The sequence below is a fragment of the Schistocerca serialis genome, chromosome 11, assembly GCF_023864345.2.
Source record: "Schistocerca serialis cubense isolate TAMUIC-IGC-003099 chromosome 11, iqSchSeri2.2, whole genome shotgun sequence".
In the NCBI taxonomy this organism is placed as follows: Eukaryota; Metazoa; Arthropoda; class Insecta; order Orthoptera; family Acrididae; genus Schistocerca; species Schistocerca serialis.
This window is the reverse complement of record NC_064648.1, coordinates 167,984,388-168,006,554: the sequence shown is the minus strand read 5'-3', so window position 1 is coordinate 168,006,554 and position 22,167 is coordinate 167,984,388. Positions and strand designations below refer to the sequence as shown.

Here is a 22,167-nt window from a genome sequence, read left to right as displayed (position 1 = left end):
AGTTGTTGTTGTCAGCCATCTTGAACTTTGACGAAAAATGCGATGGCAGTGTAATACCCCTTCTAGCGCTACGTCAAAGATCTTTGTCAAATATATTTGACGGAATAGTTGAGCACATCTTTGATCAAATCTTTGACAAAGAAATTTGATAGTGTAATACCAGCCTAAGGAATAAATTCTGGATGTACCGGGTGATCAAAAAGTCAATATAAATTTGAAAACTTAATAAATCACGGAATAAGGTAGATAGACAGATACAAATTGACACACATGCTTGGAGTGACATGGTGTTTTATTAGAACAAAAAAAATACGGAAGTTAAAAAAATGTCCAACAGATGACGCTTCATCTGATCAGAATAGCAATAATTAGCATATAACGATGTAAGACAAAGCAAAGATGATGTTCTTTACAGGAAATGCCCAATATGTCCACCATCATTCCTCAACAATAGCTGTAGTCGAGGAATAATGTTGTGAACAGCACTGTAAAGCATGTGCGGAGTTATGGTGAGGCATTGGCGTCGGATGTTGTCTTCCAGCATCCCTAGAGATGTCGGTCGATCTCGATACACTTGCGACTTCAGGTAACCCCAAAGCCAATAATCGCACGGACTGAGGTCTGGGGACCTGGGAGGCCGAGCATGACGAAAGTGGCGGCTGAGCACACGATCGTCACCAAACGACGCGCGCAAGAGATCTTTCACGCGGCTAGCAATATGGGGTGGAGCGCCATCCTGCATAAACATCGTACGTTCCAGCAGGTGTTTATCAGCCAGGCTGGGGATGATGCGATTCTGTAACATATCGGCGTACCTCTCACCCGTCACCGTAGCAGTTACAAGACCAGAATCACGCATTTCCTCGAAGAAAAAAGGCCCGTTAACGGTAGATGCGGTAAATCCAACCCACACCGTGACTTTCTCGTCGTGCAGTGGAGTTTCCACGACAGTTCTAGGATTTTCGGTAGCCCAATTTCTGCAGTTGTGGGCGTTGACAGACCATCGGAGCGCGAAATGAGCTTCGTCGGTCCACAACACGTTACTCGACCAATCGTCATCTTCCGCCATCGTGTGAAACGCCCACACCGCAAATGCCCTCCGCTTCACTAAATCACCAGGTAACAGTTCGTGATGCCGATGGATTTTGTACGGATAGCATCGGAGGGTACGCCCAAGTGCAACCAGACAGTAGTGTACGGAATGCCGGTGCGACGTGCGACTGCACGAGCGCTGACTTCCCCATGCGTAGATGAACCCGCCACAGTCTGCATTTCTTCCTGAACTGTCTCAGCAGTATTACGCCTCGTGCTCGGTCGGCCACTACGGGGTCTATCGTCTAAACAACCCGTGGCTTCGAAATCATTCTCGCCGCAGCTGCATTTGTCAACGGACCTTTACCCGTTCGGATCCCCTTCCTGTGGCGATAGGATCGTAACGCTGAACTAGCACATAGCGGCTGCTGGCGCATCTGATTCTCTCTCTCTCTTTACAGCTCCTTTTGTACACGACTGTCACGCGCAGTCACTGACGTTTTGCTGTCCAGCGCCATCGGTCGGACATTTTCTCAACTTTATTTTTTTTTTAATAAAACCCCATGTCATTCCAAGCATGTGTGTCAATTTTTACCTCTCTATCTACATTATTCCGTGGTTTATTAAGTTTTCAAATTTATACTGACTTTTTGATCACCTGGTATGTTACCCTTAAACTGTCAGTTAGTACAGACACTATTAAGTTAACATTACACATGAAGATCTAAAGCACAAAAAATTTAAAAGTGAGTAAATTGGCCCCAAATTGAGAAAAATTAACGTGCCCCGGATGGACTCTTATTTTCCCCTCAAAATAATGGTATTTTCACTCTGTGTTATGGCGTCTGTAAGATGATTTTGAAGTCACTGATGGGCCCAAAACGACATAAAATTTTCAGAATGAAATTTTTCACTCTGCAGCAGAGTGTGTGGCGATACGAAACTTCCTGGGAGATTAAAACTGTGTGCACGACCGAGACTCGAACTCGGGACCTTTGTCTTTCAGGGCAAGTGCTCTACCGACTGAGCTACCCGACCACGACTCACGCCCCGTCCTCACGGCTTTACTTCTGCCAGTACCTCGTCTGTGCCGATTCGGTTGCACTATCGGTCGCAGGATGGCCTTCACGTATCGTACAGCCGATACGGCGCCTTCCGTGACCACCAGCGGCGTACGTCGGCCGCATATAATGCCACCCCGAAACAGCAGGGAACCTCCACCTTGCTGCACTCGCTGGACAGTGTGTCTAAGGCGTTCAGCCGGACCGAGTTGCCTCCAAACACGTCTCCGACGATTGTCTGGTTGGAGGCATATGCGACAGTCACCGGTGCAGAGAACGTGATGCCAATCCCGAGCGGTCCATTCGGCATGTTGTCGGTCCCATCTGTACCGCGCTGCACGGTGTCGTGGTTGCAAAGATGGACCTCGCCGTGGACGTCGGGAGTGAAGTTGCGCATCGTGCAGCCTATTGGGCACAGTTTGCGTCGAGAGGTGACGTCCTGTGGTTGCACGAAAAGTATTATTCAACATGGTGGCGTTGCTGTCAAGGTTCCTCCGAGCCATGATCCGTAGGTAGCGGTCATCCACTGCAGTAGTAGCCCTCGGGCGGCCTGAGCGAGGCATGTCATCGACAGTTCCTGTCTCTCTGTGTCTCCTCCGTGCCCGAACAACATGGCTTTGGTTTACTCTGAGATGCTTAGACAGTTCCCTTGTCATGCTGACACGATCAAACTGCGGTATTGACCGTCTAGGCACGGTTGAACTACAGACACAACACGAGCCGTGTACCTCCTTCCTGGTGGAATGACTGCAACTGATCGGTTGTCGGACCCCATCCGTCTAATAGGCGCTGCTCATGCACGGCTGTTTACATCTCTGGGCGGCTTTAGTGAGTGACATCTGTTGAAGGTCATAGGGACTGTGTCTGTGATACAATATCCACAGTCGACGTCTTTCTTCAGGAGTTCTGGGAACTGGGGCGATGCAAAACTTTTTTTGGTGTGTGTAAGTGCCAAGCCCCTGCTGTTAATTGATCTGCGCCTGCATAATTGGGTTTGGCTGCCAGGTACAGTTGGTACGTAGAATATGCATCATTATATATTAGTCGAATATTAAGTACAAAATTTCTAATTATTGATTGTAGAAAACAGATTATACTGCTCCCAGAATGAGATTTTCACTCTGTAGCGCAGCGTGCGCTGACATGAAACTTCCTGGCAGATTAAAACTGTGTGCCCGACCGAGACTCGAACTCGGGACCTTTGCCTTTCGCGGGCAAGTGCTCTACCAACTGAGCTTCTTTCACGAGTGCTAGTTCTGCAAGGTTCGCAGGAGAGCTTATGTAAAATTTGGAAGGTAGGAGACGAGGTACTGGCAGAAGTAAAGCTGTGAGTACCGGGCGTGAGTCGTGCTTCGGTAGCTCAGTTGGTAGAGCACTTGCCCGCGAAAGGCAAAGGTCCCGAGTTCGAGTCTCGGTCGGGCACACAGTTTTAATCTGCCAGGAAGTTTCAGATTATAGTGTTCCTTTCCATTAACAAGTGATGAAAATAACATTATTTCTGATTGACACGACACTATTTAGATTTATTTTCATAAATTTATTTTAACTTTAAACAGATTAATTACGACTGAGAAAAGTAAATTCGCAGAACTGTTCCCCTTTTTCACATATTAATCGTATTTCCACTGTTGGAGAATCTCCTACGCTGACACTCGAAATGCCGATTCTCTCTGGTAATCTACTCGATCCGCCATCTCTCGGCATTCTCCGGTAACCTACCCTGTCTGCTGTGTCACGTTATACTCGACAGTCCAGTCGACATAACGTGTTGCCGACATAACGTGTTGCCGACATAACGTGTTGCCGACATAACGTGTGCCGCAGGACGACACCTACGACGTGGGCGGGGGCGACCGGTTCGAGACCCTGTCGGACCTCATCGAGCACTACAAGCGCAACCCCATGGTGGAGACCAGCGGTACCGTCGTCCACCTCAAGCAGCCCTTCAACGCGACGCGCATCAACGCCAGCGGCATCGAGAGCAGAGTCCGCGAGCTGCAGGTATGTGGCCGCGCTAACAAGGGGAGGCCGCCAATTGTCAAATTCAGATTCGATTCATACTGCGCATAATAAAAGCCCATGGCCAGAGGTGTAATGTGGCAAAGCACCAACATGCACTTCTCAGCCTCTGTCGAGATAATCGACAGTTAAAAAGAAGCCGTTGCGATTAATGATTTTCTACACCGTCGTGGCCCAGTGGCAAGCGCTCGAGTTCGTAATCCGAAGGTCGCCGGATCGAATCTCGCGCCATGCAACATTTTTTTATTAGTATTTGTTTTTTGTAATTCAAAAAAAAAAAAATATATATATATATATATATATATATATATATATATATATATATATATATATATACACACATTATTCAAAAAGAATACCACAACTTTAAAAATGTTTATTAAATGAAAGAAACATAATATAACCTTCTGTTATACATCATTACAAAGAGTATTTAAAAAGGTTTTTTTTTCACTCAAAAACAAGTTCAGAGATGTTCAATATGGCCCCCTCCAGACACACGAGCAATATCAACCCGATACTCCAACTCGTTCCACACTCTCTGTAGCATATCAGGCGTAACAGTTTGGATAGCTGCTGTTATTTCTCGTTTCAAATCATCAATGGTGGCTGGGAGAGGTGGCCGAAACACCATATCCTTAACATACCCCCGTAAGAAAAAATCGCAGGGGGTAAGATCAGGGCTTCTTGGAGGCCAGTGATGAAGTGCTCTGTCACGGGCTGCCTGGCGGCCGATCCATCGCCTCGGGTAGTTGACGTTCAGGTTTCATAACTAACCTTTTTCGTAGGACTCTCCATACAGTTGATTGTGGAATTTGCAGCTCTCTGCTAGCTCTTCGAGTCGATTTTCCTGGGCTGCGAACAAATGCTTGCTGGGTGCGTGCTACATTTTCATCACTTGTTCTCGGCCGTCCAGAACTTTTCCCTTTGCGCAAACACCCATTCTCTGCAAACTGTTTATACCAGCGTTTAATACACCACCTATCAGGAGGTTTAACACCATACTTCGTTCGAAATGCACGCTGAACAACTGTCGTCGATTCACTTCTGCCGTACTCAATAACACAAAAAGCTTTCTGTTGAGCGGTCGCCATCTTAGCATCAACTGACGCTGACGCCTAGTCAACAGCGCCTCAAGCGAACAAATGTACAACTAGATGAAACTTTATAGCTCCCTCAATTCGCCGACAGATAGTGCTTAGCTCTGCCTTTCGTCGTTGCAGAGTAGTTTTAAATTCCTAAAGTTGTGGTATTCTTTTTGAATCACCCTGTGTGTAATAAATAAATAAATAAATATATATATATATATATATATATATATATATATAAAAATTCCCGGCAAGCAGTTGCAACAATTATGCATATAAGTTGTTGAAAGTCGTTTGTCGTGGAAAAACTGGCGACTTCGAACATCATTATGTTTTCCGCAAACAAAGTTGTATTTCACAAATGTTATTAATTGTCTTCATAATGTTAACCACGCATAGTGAACGGAAGACGTAGAAACGATATTCCGAAACGAATACGTATAGCGTAAGTCAAACGTTCGAATTAGAATAGAGACCCCACGAACACAAATTTGCTGTGGCAGGTATGAAATATAAGCTCCGTTACTCGCTCGTTACACTTGAAGGACAGATTTTGAATGGGCCGAAACGAGCCGCCGCATAAAAGCATAGTTGCCTGCTAACTTCGAAAGAAGGTGGATGCGGTCCCTAGCGCAACTTATAACATGGTCGAAAAGCAGTGCGGACGGGAGAGCTTTGGTACAGCCTGTTAAAAAAAAAACGGAAAAATGGAGGCGGAACAATTGGAGAGCGATCCGCCTCCACCAACATGCATAAGCAATTCATTAATAGTTTTTATATATATATATATATATATATATATATATATATATATATATATATATATATATATATATATAATATTCATCATTCCATCATTCCGAAGGTCGCCGGATCGAATCTCGCGCCATGAATTTTTTTTATTATTAGTTTTTTGTAATTCAAATATATATATACACACATTTGAATTAAAAAAAACAAATACTAAAAAAAAGGTTGCATGGCGCGAGATTCGATCCCTCGACCTTCGGATTACAAACCCGAGCGCTTACCGCTGCGCCACGACGCTGTACAAAATTATTGATCGTAGAGAGTATTTCACCGCAACAGTTTCTTTTAACTGTCGATTTTCTCGACAACGGCTGAGAAGTGCATCTTGGTGCTTTGCCACATTACACCTCTGGCCATGAGCTTTTATTATGCGCTGTATGAATCGAATCTGAATTTCACAATTGGCGGCCTCCCCTTGTAAGTTGTTTACTTGTGCGTCTGTTGTCTCGTCTGAAGGCTGGGGTCGAATTCCGTGGAGCTCGAAGGCTGGTCTGATGCAACTCTCCACACTACTCTGTCCTGAGCGAACCTTTTCCCCTGTGCATAACTACTGTGGCCTGAATCCCCTCGGGTCTGCTTACTGAATTCGTCTCTTCGTCTCCTCCTACAGTGTTTACCTCCCTTCCCCCGTACTTCCCCTGCCCGACTGACAAACTTCCGTCCGACACTAAAGTGGTGATCGCTCGATGTCTAAGAAGGTGTCGTATCAACTGATCCTTTCTTATAGTCAGGTCGTACCATAATTTCTCTTCTGCCCAGTTCTGCGTAGTATCTCCTCATTACTCACTTGATCTACTCATCTAATCTTGAAAATGTTTCTGTAGTGTCACATTCCACAAGCTTCTATTCTCTTCTCCTCTGAGCCGTTTATCGTCCACACGTGAGTTTCGTACGGGCCTACATTCTCGACAAATACCTTTAGAGAAAGGTTCGTAGTACTTACATTTATATTTGAAGATGATAAATTTCCTTTTCTGAGAAGTGCTGTACTTGCTGCCGGCTGTGTCTGCCGTCCTCAGCTGTTTTGCAAAATACGTGAGCTACGTTTAGTGTGTCGTTTCCTAATCTAATTCCCTCGGCATCACCCGACTTAATTCCACTACACCGCATTACCACTGTTTTACTTTCACCGATGTTTACCTTTTAGCCTCTTTTTCGAGATGCCATCCGTTCTGTTCCACTGCTCTCCCGCGTCCTTTGCCGTCTCGGACAGAATTACAGTGTCGTCGCAAACCGTCGAGTTTGTATTTCTTCTCTGTGAACTTTAATTCATTCCCTAGATTTTTCTTCCGTTTCCTTTACCGCTTTGCTCGATGTACAGATCAGACAACGCATTTCACCCCTCTCGCGACAAGTGTTCCCTCGTCCGTCATTCGACTTGTGTAACTGCAGTCTGAGCCGGCCGAAGTGGCCGTGCGGTTAAAGGCGCTGCAGTCTGGAACCGCAAGACCGCTACGGTCGCAGGTTCGAATCCTGCCTCGGGCATGGATGTTTGTGATGTCCTTAGGTTAGTTAGGTTTAACTAGTTCTAAGTTCTAGGGGACTAATGACCTCAGCAGTTGAGTCCCATAGTGCTCAGAGCCATTTGAACCATTTGTATAACTGCAGTCTGGTTTGTGAACAGACTGTGTATAACATTTTGCTCCCTTTATTTTGTCCTTGCTACCTTAAATTTTATTTTTAAAAAAAGAAAAATTTTAGAATCCTCTTTATAATATTTCTCGATACTCGTTCGTAGTTAACATTACAAAATATGTAGGAGCAGAGAAAAAAAAATTATGTGGTGTTATATTACATTAGGACAGAGCGTAACCTGACGACGTCTGTGTAGGAAGTAGAGACGGCACAGAGGTGTGAGCGGTTTACTGTACAGTGGCACACAGAGTAACCCACCTCGCCATCCTTCCCACAGTGGTATTCCACCCTCTCACCGAACGCACAAAATATCCTCGTCTGTAGTCACACGACCCCCGCTCTCGAACCCTCGCCTCGCGGCTCGTATCCCCGAAAAACCTGTCCCGTACGTCCTCTCCGGTCGGAAGCGGGGCTACCTGTAAAACGAGTCATGCGATCTGCGAGTTAAGCAGCGATGTCGGTAGTGCATTCTACACGGGTGCGACACCCGCTCGGACGGCCGTCTTTGAGACGACCTCCATTTTAATGACGGCCCGCACCGCCCGGATCCTTGCTGCCGACATCGGCTTTTCTGAACTGCACAGGTGGGAACTCTCCCTGCAGTATATCCTCCGCACGTGGCCTCGACCTCTGTCACTGCCCTCCGCCGTCTTTCCCCCTCTACGCGGTCTCCCATCCCACCGGTGCACCGGCAGTCATTTTACTTCTCTCCTTTTCTGTCCCTTCCATCCCAACACATTCCCCGCCCTCTGTCCAAAATCCCAACTGTACCTAGCTGCCCTGCATCCTCTGCGACTCGTCCGTGTCTCCTCCCACTGGCCACTGGCAGCCCCCACCCCTAACCTCCTCTCCCTCTCCTCCTCACCCCCTCCACCCACATTGCATCTCACTTCGTATGCAGCCACTCGCTGTCTGGGAGTCTGGTCTCGCTGGCCGTCTAAGGGAGCTGTGCCTGCATGAGAGAGAGAGAGAGAGAGACTGTGTGTGTGTGTGTGTGTGTGTGTGTGTGTGTGTGTGTGTGTGTGTGTAATTCAATTGTTTGGCAGTCTTATGCCTGTCTGCAACACAACGATGTTGTTGTTGTTGTCGTGGTCTTCAGTCCTGAGACTGGTTTGATGCAGCTCTCCATGCTACTCTATCCTGTGCAAGCTTCTTCATCTCCCAGTACCTACTGCAGCCTACGTCCTTCTGAATCTGCTTAGTGTATTCATCTCTTGGTCACCCCCTACGATTTTTACCCTCCACGCTGCCCTCCAATGCTAAATTTGTGATCCCTTGATGCCTCAGAACATGTCCTACCAACCGATCCCTTCTTCTAGTCAAGTTGTGCCACAAAATCCTCTTCTCCCCAATTCTATTCTATACCTCCTCATTAGTTACGTGATCTACCCACCTTATCTTCAGCATTCTTCTGTAGCACCACATTTCGAAAGCTTCTATTCTCTTCTTGTCCAAACTAGTTATCGTCCATGTTTCACTTCCATACATGGCTACACTCCACACAAATACTTTCAGAAACGACTTCCTGACACTTAAATCTATACTCGACGTTAACAAATTTCTCTTCTTCAGAAACGATTTCCTTGCCATTGCCAGCCTACATTTTATATCCCCTCTACTTCGACCATCATCAGTTATTTTACTCCCTAAATAGCAAAACTCCTTCACTACTTTAAGTGTCTCATTTCCTTATCTAATTCCCTCAGCATCACCCGATTTAATTTGACTACATATCTCCATTATATGGTGGGTACCAATCTGTCCTTTCATAATATTGCTAAGACTGAAACAGCAATACGGCACAATTCGGTCTACACGACTGACTGTACACTACCTTGTGTTCAGAGTAATGAGTGTGTGTAGAATACTGTGTGTGGTACAGAAAGCAGCCGAGCACATTCTCGACACCTGCGCTTGTACTCGTAAACGGACACCTCCCGCACCCTCTCCGGTAACGTCTCGTACCTCGGAGGGTCTGTACACCCGGACCCCAGACGGCCGACTCATTTTTCTCGTCCGGATAGACGCTACTGAGCCCGGTAATATTCGATACTTTCCTTTTTTTGACACCTCGTATATACAGGGTTATTACAAATGATTGAAGCGATTTCAGAGCTCTACAATAACTTTATTATTTGAGATGTTTTCACAATGCTTTGCACACACATACAAAAACTCAAAAAGTTTTTTTAGGCATTCACAAATGTTCGATATGTGCCCCTTTAGTGATTCGGCAGACATCAAGCCGATAATCAAGTTCCTCACACACTTGGCACAGCATGTCCCCATCAATGAGTTCGAAAGCATCGTTGATGCGAGCTCGCATTTCTGGCACGTTTCTTGGTAGAGGAGGTTTAGACACTGAATCTTTCACATAACCCCACAGAAAGAAATCACATGGGGTTAAGTCGGGATAGCGTGGAGGCCGTGACACGAATTGCTGATCGTGATCTCCACCACGGCCGATCCATCGGTTTTCCAGTCTCCTGTTTAAGAAATGCCGAACATCACGATGGAAGTGCGGTGGAGCACCATCCTGTTGAAAGATGAAGTTTCGCACTGGACGCATCCTCTTCCGTGAGCTGTTGCAACCGCGCCGAAAATTCAAAGTGTTTGACTTTGTCATCGGGTGTCAGGGCTTGTAGCAATTGTAAACGGTGAGGCTTCTGCTTTAGCCTTTTCCGTAAGATTTTCCAAACCGTCAGCTGTGGTACGTTTAGCTCCCTGCTTGCTTCATTCGTCGACTTCCGCGGGCTACGCGTGAAACTTGCCCGCACGCGTTCAACCGTTTCTTCGCTCACTGCAGGCCGACCCGTCGATTTCCCCTTACAGAGGCATCCAGAAGCTTTAAACTGCGCATACCATCGCCGAATGGAGTTAGCAGCTGGTGAATCTTTGTTGAACTTCGTCCTGAAGTGTCGTTGCACTGTTATGACTGACTGATGTGAGAGCATTTCAAGCACGACATACGCTTTCTCGGCTCCTGTCGCCATTTTGTCTCACTGCGCTCTCGAGCGCTCTGGCGGCAGAAACCTGAAGCGCGTCTTCAGCCGAACAAAACTTTATGAGTTTTTCTACGTATCTGTAGTGTGTCGTGACCATATGTCACTGAATGGAGCTACAGTGAATTTATGAAATCGCTTCAATCATTTGTAATAGCCCTGCATATTCGATGGCAACAGTTCTATATATACTCCCTCTGTGCCACATATACGGAGCCTTACCAGTGTCAGTTAGCCGTAGCAGCAGTGCTAAAATTTTTGGCTTTTAAATAATTTTTCTTTTTTTAAAGGAAGACTAACTTTAATTCATCGAGCAATGGAAAATCCAGGATGAAAGGTAACAATGTTATGAGAAGGAGAGTTGCTACCCACCATATAGCAGAGATGCAGGTTACAGATAGGCGCAACAAAAAAGGCCTTTGTCAACGACACACACACACACACACACACACACACACACACACACACACACAGCGGCAGCCTCAGGCAACTCAAACCACAGTGTGAGCTGCAGCACCAGTGCGTGGGGTATGGGGTGGGGGGGAGGCTGGCAGCAGGCAGGGGGAGGGATTGTATGGTGGTGGTGGCGGACAGTGAAATGCTGCAGGTTAGGTGCATGGCGGGAGAGAGGTGGGAGGGGGGGGGGGTTGGGAAGTAGCGGAAAAGGAGGAGGGGGTGGGGGGGTAGAATGACAGCTGTGTACTGCTCGAATGGGAGCAGGGAAGGGGCTGGATGGATGAGGACAGCAACTAATAAATGTTGGTATTTGTCTCCCCTTTTGTTTTCCGCTACTTCCCAACCCCCTCCCCCCCCACACACACACACACCCGCTTAACTGTGAAAATCTTTTTGTTGTGCCTGTCTGCGACCTCGCATAGGGAGGTTCCTTTGTTAGCATATAGCTAACAAGGAAACCTCCCCATCGCACCCCCCTCAGATTTAGTTATAAGTTGGCACAGAGATAGGCCTTGAAAAACTGAACACAGATCAATAGAGAAAACAGGAAGAAGTTGTGTGGAACTATGAAAAAAAAAAAAAATAAGCAGAACACATAATCAACTTCGCTCTCCAAAATTCCAGGACATGTTCAGATTTGCTTGGACATATGCCGGATTTGACGGTCTACACACGGAAACATTTGAAAACGTAAAAAACATATGTTTTGACAGAGCACAGGGAAAACTGTGCGACTGTGAAATTGTTGCATTCATTTGTTGCAGTTTATGTGACAAACTCTTATGTTTTCATCACTTTTTTGGGAGTGATTATCACATCCACAAGAAAACCTAAATCGGGCAAGGTAGAAGAATCTTTTTACCCATTCGCCAAGTGTGCAAGTTAGATGGGTCGACAACATATTACTGTCATGTGACGCACATGCCGTCACCAGTGTCGTATAGAATATATCAGACGTGTTTTCCTGTGGAGGAATAGTTTGACCTATGAGCTTGCGATCAAATGTTTTCGGTTCCCATTGGAGAGGCACGTCCTTTCGTCTACTAATCGCACGGTTTTGCGGTGCGGTCGCAAAACACAGACACTAAACTTATTACAGTGAACAGAGACGTCAATGAATGAACGGACAGATCGTAACTTTGCAAAAATAAAGTAAAATTTTCAGTCGAGGGAAGACTCGAACTAAAGACCTCGCGTTCCATAGCTGCTCACTCTAACCACGGGACCACGGCGCTACTTAGACCATGTTGTCCTTGATGTTGCATGTCTTGCGCATGGACTACTCAGTTTGTATATTTTGTTTATTTTTCTCATAGTTCCACACAACTTCTTCCTGTTTCGTCGATTGATCTGTGTTCAGTTTTTCAAGGCCTATCCCTGTGCGAACTTACAACTAAATCTGAGGGGGGGTGCGATGGGGAGGTTCCCTTGTGAGTGGCAACTTTTCTTCTCGTAATGTAAGTTTTGTTCGTAAAGTTCCTGCTGCTTTCAAATATTGGGCTGTTGTAGAAAATGGGAAGAGCAGTCAGTGTTATTTTAATACCAGTGCCGAGAGACACGAGCAACAAAACACGTGGCACAAGAACCGGGCGGCACTGCCGAGACGGTCACGTAGCTGTTACCGCGTGGGGTTACCAGTCGGGCAGTACGTGCGTACGTGCGGTGTGCGGGCGCTGCCCCGTACCGCCCGTACGTCAGTTCCTCGCCGTTACCGCTGCACGCCGGCCGTATTACGGACTGCCGCCGTCCCTAGTCTTGGAGTACGTTACAGAGTGCAGCGTCATTCAATTACAGTGCTCCATTTGCTTCAGTAGATTAAAAACGGGAGGATGTGACATCGTACAAGGACGAAACTAAAGTGTGACAGTTTGTTCGTAGTTTACAATAAAAATCGAAAGTAGCTAATCTGCTGCCAGTGTCTACATAACATGTCTCTGTCTACTTGTTGGCCTCAAAAACAAGCAAATTGACACTAAAAATACAATTCTTAAACCTCAGTTTCACACTTTAGCACTGACTGTTCTTAATACCAGGTTGAGATTCATAGGAAGAATTCTAAGAAAATGTGACTCATCGACGAAAGAAGTAGCTTACAAAACGCTTGTTCGTCCGATTCTTGAGTATTGCTCATCAGTATGGGACCCTTACCAGGTTGGATTGATAGAAGAGATAGACATGATCCAGCGAAAAGCAGCGCGATTCGTCATGGGGACATTTAGTCAGCGCGAGAGCGTTACGGAGATGCTGAACAAGCTCCAGTGGCGGACACTTCAAGAAAGGCGTTACGCAATACGGAGAGGTTTATTATCGAAATTACGAGAGAGCACATTCCGGGAAGAGATGGGCAACATATTACTACCGCCCACATATATCTCGCGTAATGATCACAACGAAAAGATCCGAGAAATTAGAGCAAATACGGAGACTTACAAGCAGTCGTTCTTTCCACGCACAATTCGTGAATGGAACAGGGAAGGGGGGATCAGATAGTGGTACAATAAGTACCCTCCGCCACACACCGTAAGGTGGCTCGCGGAGTATAGATGTAGATGTACCCGAGTAGTGGAATGATCCTCGACTAAAAGACGATTTGTGGGCGGAGTTTCAGAATATTAGAATCGAAAGGGGAATACTGTTAGTGAAAAGCGGCGGACTGGGCAGACAGAGTTTTCTTTCATTTGTCTGTTTAACTTAATATTTCGATACTGTGCATCTCGAAACTGGGGGAGTGAACCTTTTTTCATTTATACGTTTGTTGCACAAAGTAATAGGAATCAAAAACAGAAACAAAATAAATTTTTTCGTAAAGCTGCGGCGTGTGTTGCAGAAGGAGAACGGGCAGTCGACGGGCAAGGCGGGCTTCTGGGAGGAGTTCGAGTCGCTGCAGCAGCAGGAGTGCAAGCACCTCTTCTCCCGCAAGGAGGGCCAGAAGCCGGAGAACCGCAACAAGAACCGCTACAAGAACATCCTGCCTTGTGAGTAGCGCCCCTGCGTTCCGGCACTACTTGTTACTCGACTTTTGCAAGAACGTCTTCACTTAGCACTTAATTTCATTCGGAAAACTAACACAAAATGTGTCACCGAGGGTCAGTATATCACGTGCTATTTAGAACAAGATAATGTTAATAATCGACTTCGATGTTCGGTAAATAGCTCTCACATTCTTAGACGTAAATTAATTCTAAGACTACATTTGTGTGTCGCTTTCCATTTATTTTTAACAAATTTCTGTTGCATGTTATAAACTGTTTCAATTTCGAGACCTGATTTTACGGGCGAACTGGTACAACCAGTGCCGTATTAAGAGTTTCACAGCCGCACGTTGAATTACTGTACGAGCCTGTAATGTACTGAATTGTTCGTGTGCAGCTGCCGTTGCACGACATGTGATCTAAAAGTAATAGCAATTTTTCAATTCCGTGGGAATTACATATCCAGTTTTCAAACTTTTTTTTATCTTAAAAAAAATATCCACGGGTATGCTGCCGGTCTATAGTGTCCAACGGGCACAATATTTCGGCGATCATACACGTCGCCATCAGGTGAACTGACGGACTGAGCTCCTGTGAACGTACCGGCACGGAGATACGTACGCTATGGCTGCTCAGGGGGAACTGGGTTGGGTCGCGGCGGCGGCCGATTTAAATACCCTCCGCCCGCGGCGCGCTCGCCCCGCCGTCCGCGCCCCGCGCCACGGTCGCGCGGTGCAACAGATTGCGACGGCGTCTGAGATGACGTCGGAGTGACGGCTCTGTCCGCCGTGGTCGTCACAACTATACGTTTGCTCGATTCACTCTCGATTAACCCGATCGCCGGTTCCCGAGCCTCGCTAAGATTATAGCCACAGTCACGGTTTATGAGGTCGTCATCGGTGCGAATTTCGATGGCCTCTCTAACAACGCTGTCCCAGTATCTCGACGTCTCTACCAGAATCCTCGTGCGTTCCTATTCCATGGCGTGATTTTCCGACAAACAGTGTTCAGCGACCGCCGACTTGCTCGGATATGTCAGTCGAGTGTGCCTCTGGTGTTCACGGCATCGATCCTCGACGGTACGCATCGTCTGACCAATATACGACTTGCCACATTGACACGGAATCTGGTACACGCCAGCCTTCCTCAAACCGAGGTCATCTTTGGCACTCCCCACCAGTGCACGAGTTTTATTTGGAGGACAAAACACAGTTCCGACCCGGTGTTTCTTCAGAATGCGGGCGATTTTCCCCGAGAGTGCGCCTGTATACGGAATAAACGCAGTGCCTGTCACCTCCCTCGTGACTTCAACCATCTCAACAGGTTGTGCTGCAGTGGTTGGGCGGAGAGCACGTTGAATCTGCCACTCTGAGTACCCATTTTTTCGAAATACAGTTCTCAGATGTTTCAATCCCTGGGGTAGACTCTCTGCGTCAGAGATAGTGCGCGCCCTATGTACTACAGTTTTAAGCACCCCATTCCTCTGTGAAGGGTGGTGGCAGCTGTCTGCGTGCAAATGCAGATCAGTGTGCGTAGTCTTCCGATACACCCCATGACCTAGGGTGCCGTCAGCCCTTCTCTTGACCAAGACGTCAAGGAAAGGTAATTTACCCTCCGTTTCAGTCTCCATAGTGAATTTGATGTTGGGGTGTATGGAGTTTAGATGTGTGAGGAAGTCAAGGAGTTTATCCGTACCATGTGGCCAGATGACGCACGTGTCGTCCACGTAACGGAAAAAGCGAGTAGGTTTCCATACGGACGACGACAGGGCTTCCTCCTCGAAGTTCTCCATGTACAAATTCGCTACCACCGGTGAGAGTGGGCTACCCATGGCGACTCCCTCCGTTTGTTCGTAGTATTCTCCATTAAAAAGAAAATACGTGGAAGTCACGACATGCCTAAAAAGTTCAGTGGTCTTCTCGTCAAACTTCTGACTAATCAGTTCTAGTGACCCTCGCATGGGTACCCTCGTAAACAAGGAAACGACGTCAAAACTCACCATCTTGTTGGTACACATGTACCTGATGTACGTTTTCATTTTCAGCTGTTTTTAATACTTAATTTATTGTAGGCAGTGGAAAAGGTTACGCATGTTTTTGAATACCCGGCAAACCGTGTCTTTCGAAAAATGCACATCGAAAGATTTGCGTAAAGTTCCGTGTGAAAAATGGAATAAAACGAAGCACTGCATTCGGAATGTCGACTGTGGCTTTCGGCGAATCTCGTACGAGTGTGGCAAGAGTTTACGAGTGGCACAAACATTTGAGAGAGGATCGGGAAGACGTTCGAGACGGGAACCGCTCCGGACGCCCTAGCGCATCAGTTACAGGTGACAGTGTGGAAAAAGTACAAAAAATGGTCCCGGAAAATCGCTGTCGGAGAGGTTAGTGATGTTGTCGGAGTATCCTCCCGACTCGTGCCGAGCAGTTTTTCGCCTGTTTTGGGCACGAGCAAAGTTTGTTTCAGGATCGTTGAATGAATCGGACATCACTCAGGAATTGTGCAGTGGAGTCTTACGACAGTCCAGAACTTCTGAAGGGGCGATAACTGTTGATGAAACGAAGGTGTGTCGGTACGATGTCGAAACTGAGGCCCGGTCGTCCCAGTGCGAACTGCCTGAAGAGCCGAGACTGAAAAAATTTCGACAAGTTCGACCGTGTGTGAAGGTTATTCTCACCGTTTTCTTCTATTACAATGGGACAGTGCATCACACGTTCCTACCTTACGGTCATACGATCGGTAACGAATACTGCATGCGAGTTGTGTGCCGCTTGCGTGAAGCTATCCAAAGAAAACGACCAGAACTGTGGCAAAACCACTCGTGGGAATTACATTGCACTAATGGTCCCACTCATACCTCAATGCTTCATCATGATTTTTTTTTTTTTTGATAGAAAACAAAGCTATTATATTGCGTCAACCACCATATTGGCCAGATATGGCCCCCTGCAAATTCTTTCTATTTCCGAGGCTGAAGGGAACCCTCCAATGGATGTCAATTTCCCACCACTGATTTGGGGAAGGGAAACAAAACCGGATCCCAGAAGGAACTGAACACCATAATGAAAAGCGAGTTCGAGAAGTCCTTTCAAGATTAAAAAAAAGTGCTGGCACATGTTATTATATCCGAGCATGATTACTCTAAAGGGGACCAAGTTGATGATTCAGAAATAAAGATTCTGTAGGAAAAATAAAAATTCCCTTTACTTTTTGATCACACCTCGTATATATGAAGACATAACAAACTAGTATTACAAGTCTATTAGTAAATCATTTATTTTAGCTATCTTACAGTGACCAACATCTACAACTAACTAAATATACAGGCTGGTCCATTGACCGTGACCGGGCCAAATATCTCACGAAATAAGCGTCAATCGAAAAAACTACAAAGAACGAAACTTGTCTAGCTTCAAGGGGGAAACCAGATAGCGCTATGGTTGGCCCACTAGATGGGGCTGCCATAGGTCAAACGGATATTAACAGCGTTTTTTTAAAATAGCAACCCCTATTTTTATTACATATTCGTCTAGTACGTAAAGAAATTTGAATGTTTTAGTTGGACCACTTTTTCCGCTTTGTGATAGATGGGGCTGTAATAGTCACAAACATATAGTTCACAATTTTAGATGAACAGTTGGTAACAGGTAGGTTTCTTAAATTAAAATATGGAACATAGGTATGCTTGAACATTTTATTTTGCTGTTTCCAATGTGATACATGTACCTTTGTGAACTTACCATTTCTGAGAACGCATGCTGTTACAGCGTGATTACCTGTAAAAACCACATTAATGCAATAAATGCTCAAGATGATGTCCGCGAACCTCAATGCATTTGGCAATACGTGTAACGACATTCCTCTCAACAGCGAGTAGTTCGCCTTCCGTAACGTTCGCACATGCATTGACAATGAGCTGACGCATGTTGTCAGGCGTTACCGGTGGATCATGATAGCAAATATCCTTCAACTTTCCCCACAGAAAGAAATCCGGGGACGTCACATCCGGTGAACGTGCGGGCCACGGTATGGTGCTTCGACGACCAATCCACCTGTCACGAAATATGCTATTCAATACCGCTTCAACCGCATGTGAGCTATGTGCCGGACATCCATCATGTTGGAAGTACATCGCCATTCTGTCATGCAGTGAAACGTCTTGTAGTAACATCGGTAGAACATTACGTAGGAAATCTGCATATATAGCACGATTTAGATTGCCATCGATAAAATGGGGGGCCAATTATCCTTCCTCCCATAATACCGCAACATAAATTAACCCGCCGAGGTCGCTGGTGTTCCACTTGTCGCAGCCGTCGTGGATTTTCCGTTGACCAATAGTGCGTATTACGCCGGTTTACGTTACCGCTGTTGGTCAATGACGCTTCGTCGCTAAATAGAATGAGTGCAAAAAAATCTGTCATTCTCCCGTAATTTCTCTTGTACCCAGTGGCAGAACTGTACATGACGTTCAAAGTCGTCACCATGCAATTGCTGGTGCATAGAAATATGGTAAGGGTGCAATCGATGCTGATGTAGCATTCTCAACACCGACGTTTTCGAGATTCCCGATTCTCACGCAATTTGTCTGCTACTGGTGTGCAGATTAGCCGCGACAGCAGCTAAAACACCTACTTGGGCATCATCATTTGTTGCAGGCCGTGGTTGACGTTTCACACGCGGCTGAACACTTCCTGTTTCCTTAAATAACGTAACTATCCGGCGAACGGTCCGGACACTTGGATGGTGTCGTCCAGGATACCGAGCAGCATACATAGCACACGCCCGTTGGGCATTTTGATCACAATAGCCATACATCAACACGATATCGACCTTTTCCGCAATTGGTAAACAGTCCATTTTAACACGGGTAATGTATCACGAAGCAAATACCATCCACACTGGCGGAATGTTATGTGAAAACACATACTTATACGTTTGTGACTATTACAGCGCCATCTATCAGAAAGCGAAAAAAGTGGTCCAATTAAAACATTCATATTTATTTACGTGCTACATGGATATGTAATAAAAAATGGGGTTTCCTATTTAGAAAAACGCAGTTCAGATACGTTTGAGGTATGGCAGCGCCATCTAGCGGGCCAACTCTAGCGCCATCTGGTTTCCCCCCTTCAAGCTAGACGAGTTTCGTTCTTTGTACTTTTTACATTTGATGCGTATTTCGCGAGATATTTGGCCCGGTCACTATCAATGGACCACCCAGTATACATTAATAAGAGGCAAAATGTTCTTATATCTTGTGTTACGAATCTCATTCTAGCCTTAACCAATTTATTATAATATCTTCCATGTGATAAAGCGACAAGGCATAAACTGAAATGATGCAATGTATTCCACAACTGTTGTAACACAGAGTATGGGCTTCCTGAGGTTCATGTTACCACATAACAGACAATATTGTAAAATTATTTCAGTTTCAGTATAGTGGTAACACCACCTTTACCTTACATGACATTAATACTTGTTCCATAGATCATGAATAGTCACAAAGAACTGATGGAGGGTTCAGTTAGTGTAAATAAAGTAGTGTAATGAGTGTCTTTCTCCTCCCGGCAGTTGACCACACGCGGGTGAAGCTGAGGGACGTCGATCCGAGTGTCCCCGGATCTGAGTACATCAACGCCAACTACATTCGGGTAAGATGGCAGCCACCTGTTGTGGAGCTTCGCATCAGGATTTTGTGGGAGGAATATGAAGACCCACAAACCACACAGAGCTTCCTTCTGTTGGCTGCTCCACCAATCTTCAATTATTTTCAATTCTCTGTATTTGCATCTTTTTCCCAAAATGTTTCTTATGATGTACCCTTTATCTTCCTCATTATTTATTCATTCTCCTTCCTTCCTCCCTCTCTCTCTCTCTCTCTCTCTCTCTCTCTCTCTCTCTCTCTCTCTACATACACACACACACACACATACACACACACACACACACACACACACACACACACACACACACACACACACCCCCCTCGCCTCACCCTCTTGCTCTTGTTTATTTCTGTTCTCTCCCTGCCTCATTACTTCTTTAATTTCGCTTTTCTCTGTCACACTCCTTCCCCGCTTCTATGCCTCCACTGACTTTCCTTTCTGTCTCATGCTATTCTCTCGTTGCTACCACACTTTTGTTCTCGTCGGTCTATTGAGTCATATGATGGTACCTTTCACCTCTTCTTTTCATATGTAAATCTGTTTGTTTCAGCATTGCACTGAATCTACAGGCTTACCATATGCGATACGGATCCACATGCAAAAATAAAAATCCAGGCTCCTTAGAATAAAATATATAACGTGGCAGTAACTAAGATAATTTTAATTACTGTGGGTGAAATAGAAATTTAATGCAATGTGTTGTATAATTGCATGTAACATAAGCAAAGGGATTATTGATCACTATTTTCAAAGTATTAAACAAAATTATTGGTATTGGTGTATGTTATTAAAATTAAATACATTATAGTGATTGAGGCTCAGTATCAATAAGCATAGGCATCTGTTGCTCAATGTACTTACAAAAACTCATTGTACTCACTTTGATCTCCAGTGAAACTAACAGTGCGGTGTGCTTTCTTCGATGCAAAACTGCTGACTGTTTCACTGACATCAGCCGATCTAGCGCTTTCACTTTTGATACTGAGGAGGCCGAGTTCACAAAGTCTGTCTGTGTCACAGAATTCCGCAGGTAGTTGTTTATTAGATTTGAGCTTTGAAAATGAGCCTCGCTTAGGAGAAACAGTAGCAGGAATAGTTAGACAGGTAAAATACTGTGCATAAACTTGGAATGCTAGAAGATAATATTGAATTCTCTAATATTAATAATTTTACTTAGTCAACTATAGATGTTAATGAGGGTTTTTTTAACCTGGTCTGGGAATTCATTGGGTTAATCCTCCTCATACTAATTTTAGAGAATTACTACTGCATTGTGAATCTCCTCATCAGAAGCAGAATTTAGAAATTCCAGGAAAATAATTTTTAAGGAATGCTTTACATTATGCATACACTCAAATCTGCTTTTTAACTGTGATACAATAATGTTCAAATTGCCATTAAGAGCCGTGGCTGATCCACTAGCCACTTTTCCTGACACAATTCACCAAAATTCTTTTTGCTTATCAAATTCTTTTACTTTCAAACTGCGGTGAAATGCCACGGCCTGTCCGGGTTCGAGTCCTTCGAGTCCTCGCCACAGCACAAATTCTAATTCGTTACTCGAGCTTCTATTCTTATTGAAGGTGAAATCGAGACTCGTACATCTCCGGGAAAATGTAATTCCGTCAGATGAATTGGTCACCTACACCTGAGATACGGGCAGGATTTCCCCATTAAGTACAAAACTGGAGTGCTATTCCAGTGTCAGAGAGTTTTGGCATTACTGACGATTTGAAGGGGGGGGGGGGGGGGGGAGGGGAATGGGCCGAAGGCGTGAAGTGAAGATTGTGTGAGGGAGAGCACCGGACTGGGACAATCTGTGCGGGTGTGGTAGCCACATTGTTACGGATTTTCTGCTATTTCAGAATAAACGAGCTACTGTTAGCATTTATAATTGCTTCCCGAAATACTTAAAGGACCTCTCTTTCCTGTCGTGACTGTACGGTACGTCCGTCCGGTCAAAAAGTGTGCACGTGTGGGTGTGCAGACGTCATTTACTCGGTCGGAGAGTTCCAGTCGCTGCAGCCCGGCGAACCTGTTGCAGCCGGACGACGAGGCGGGCGACTCGGGGTGCGGGCGGTGCTACATCGCGACGCAGGGCTGCCTGCCGGCCACGACAGGCGACTTCTGGGAGATGGTCTGGCAGGAGAACACGCGCGTCATCGTCATGACGACCAAGGAGGTGGAGCGCGGCAAGGTGCGCACCGCTCGGCCACTCGCTGTGGCGACTCGAGTCCAGAGAACTGACCCGTACAAAATATTGCCGATTTAAATAATAAATTGTGTGTGAGCTCGTCCATCCCTCACCGATTCCTCTCTCCCTTTCCCTCTTCCCCCTCTGTGTGCGTTTGTTTTGTCATTCGTGTGACTGGTTTGATGCGACCCGCCACAAATTCCTCTACTGTGCCGACCTCTTCATC

General features: G+C 45.8%; 1 protein-coding gene across 1 annotated transcript in view; it reads left to right on the top strand.

The window, feature by feature from the left end:
• Positions 1–22,167, top strand: part of LOC126426595 (tyrosine-protein phosphatase non-receptor type 11-like) — a 284,162-nt gene that overhangs the window by 224,775 nt on the left and 37,220 nt on the right. The window contains exons 7-10 of the mRNA XM_050088489.1: positions 3,918–4,094; positions 13,931–14,078; positions 19,653–19,732; positions 21,792–21,944. Coding sequence (XP_049944446.1) covers positions 3,918–4,094; positions 13,931–14,078; positions 19,653–19,732; positions 21,792–21,944 — 558 coding nt within the window. The remainder of the gene's footprint in view (positions 1–3,917; positions 4,095–13,930; positions 14,079–19,652; positions 19,733–21,791; positions 21,945–22,167) is intronic.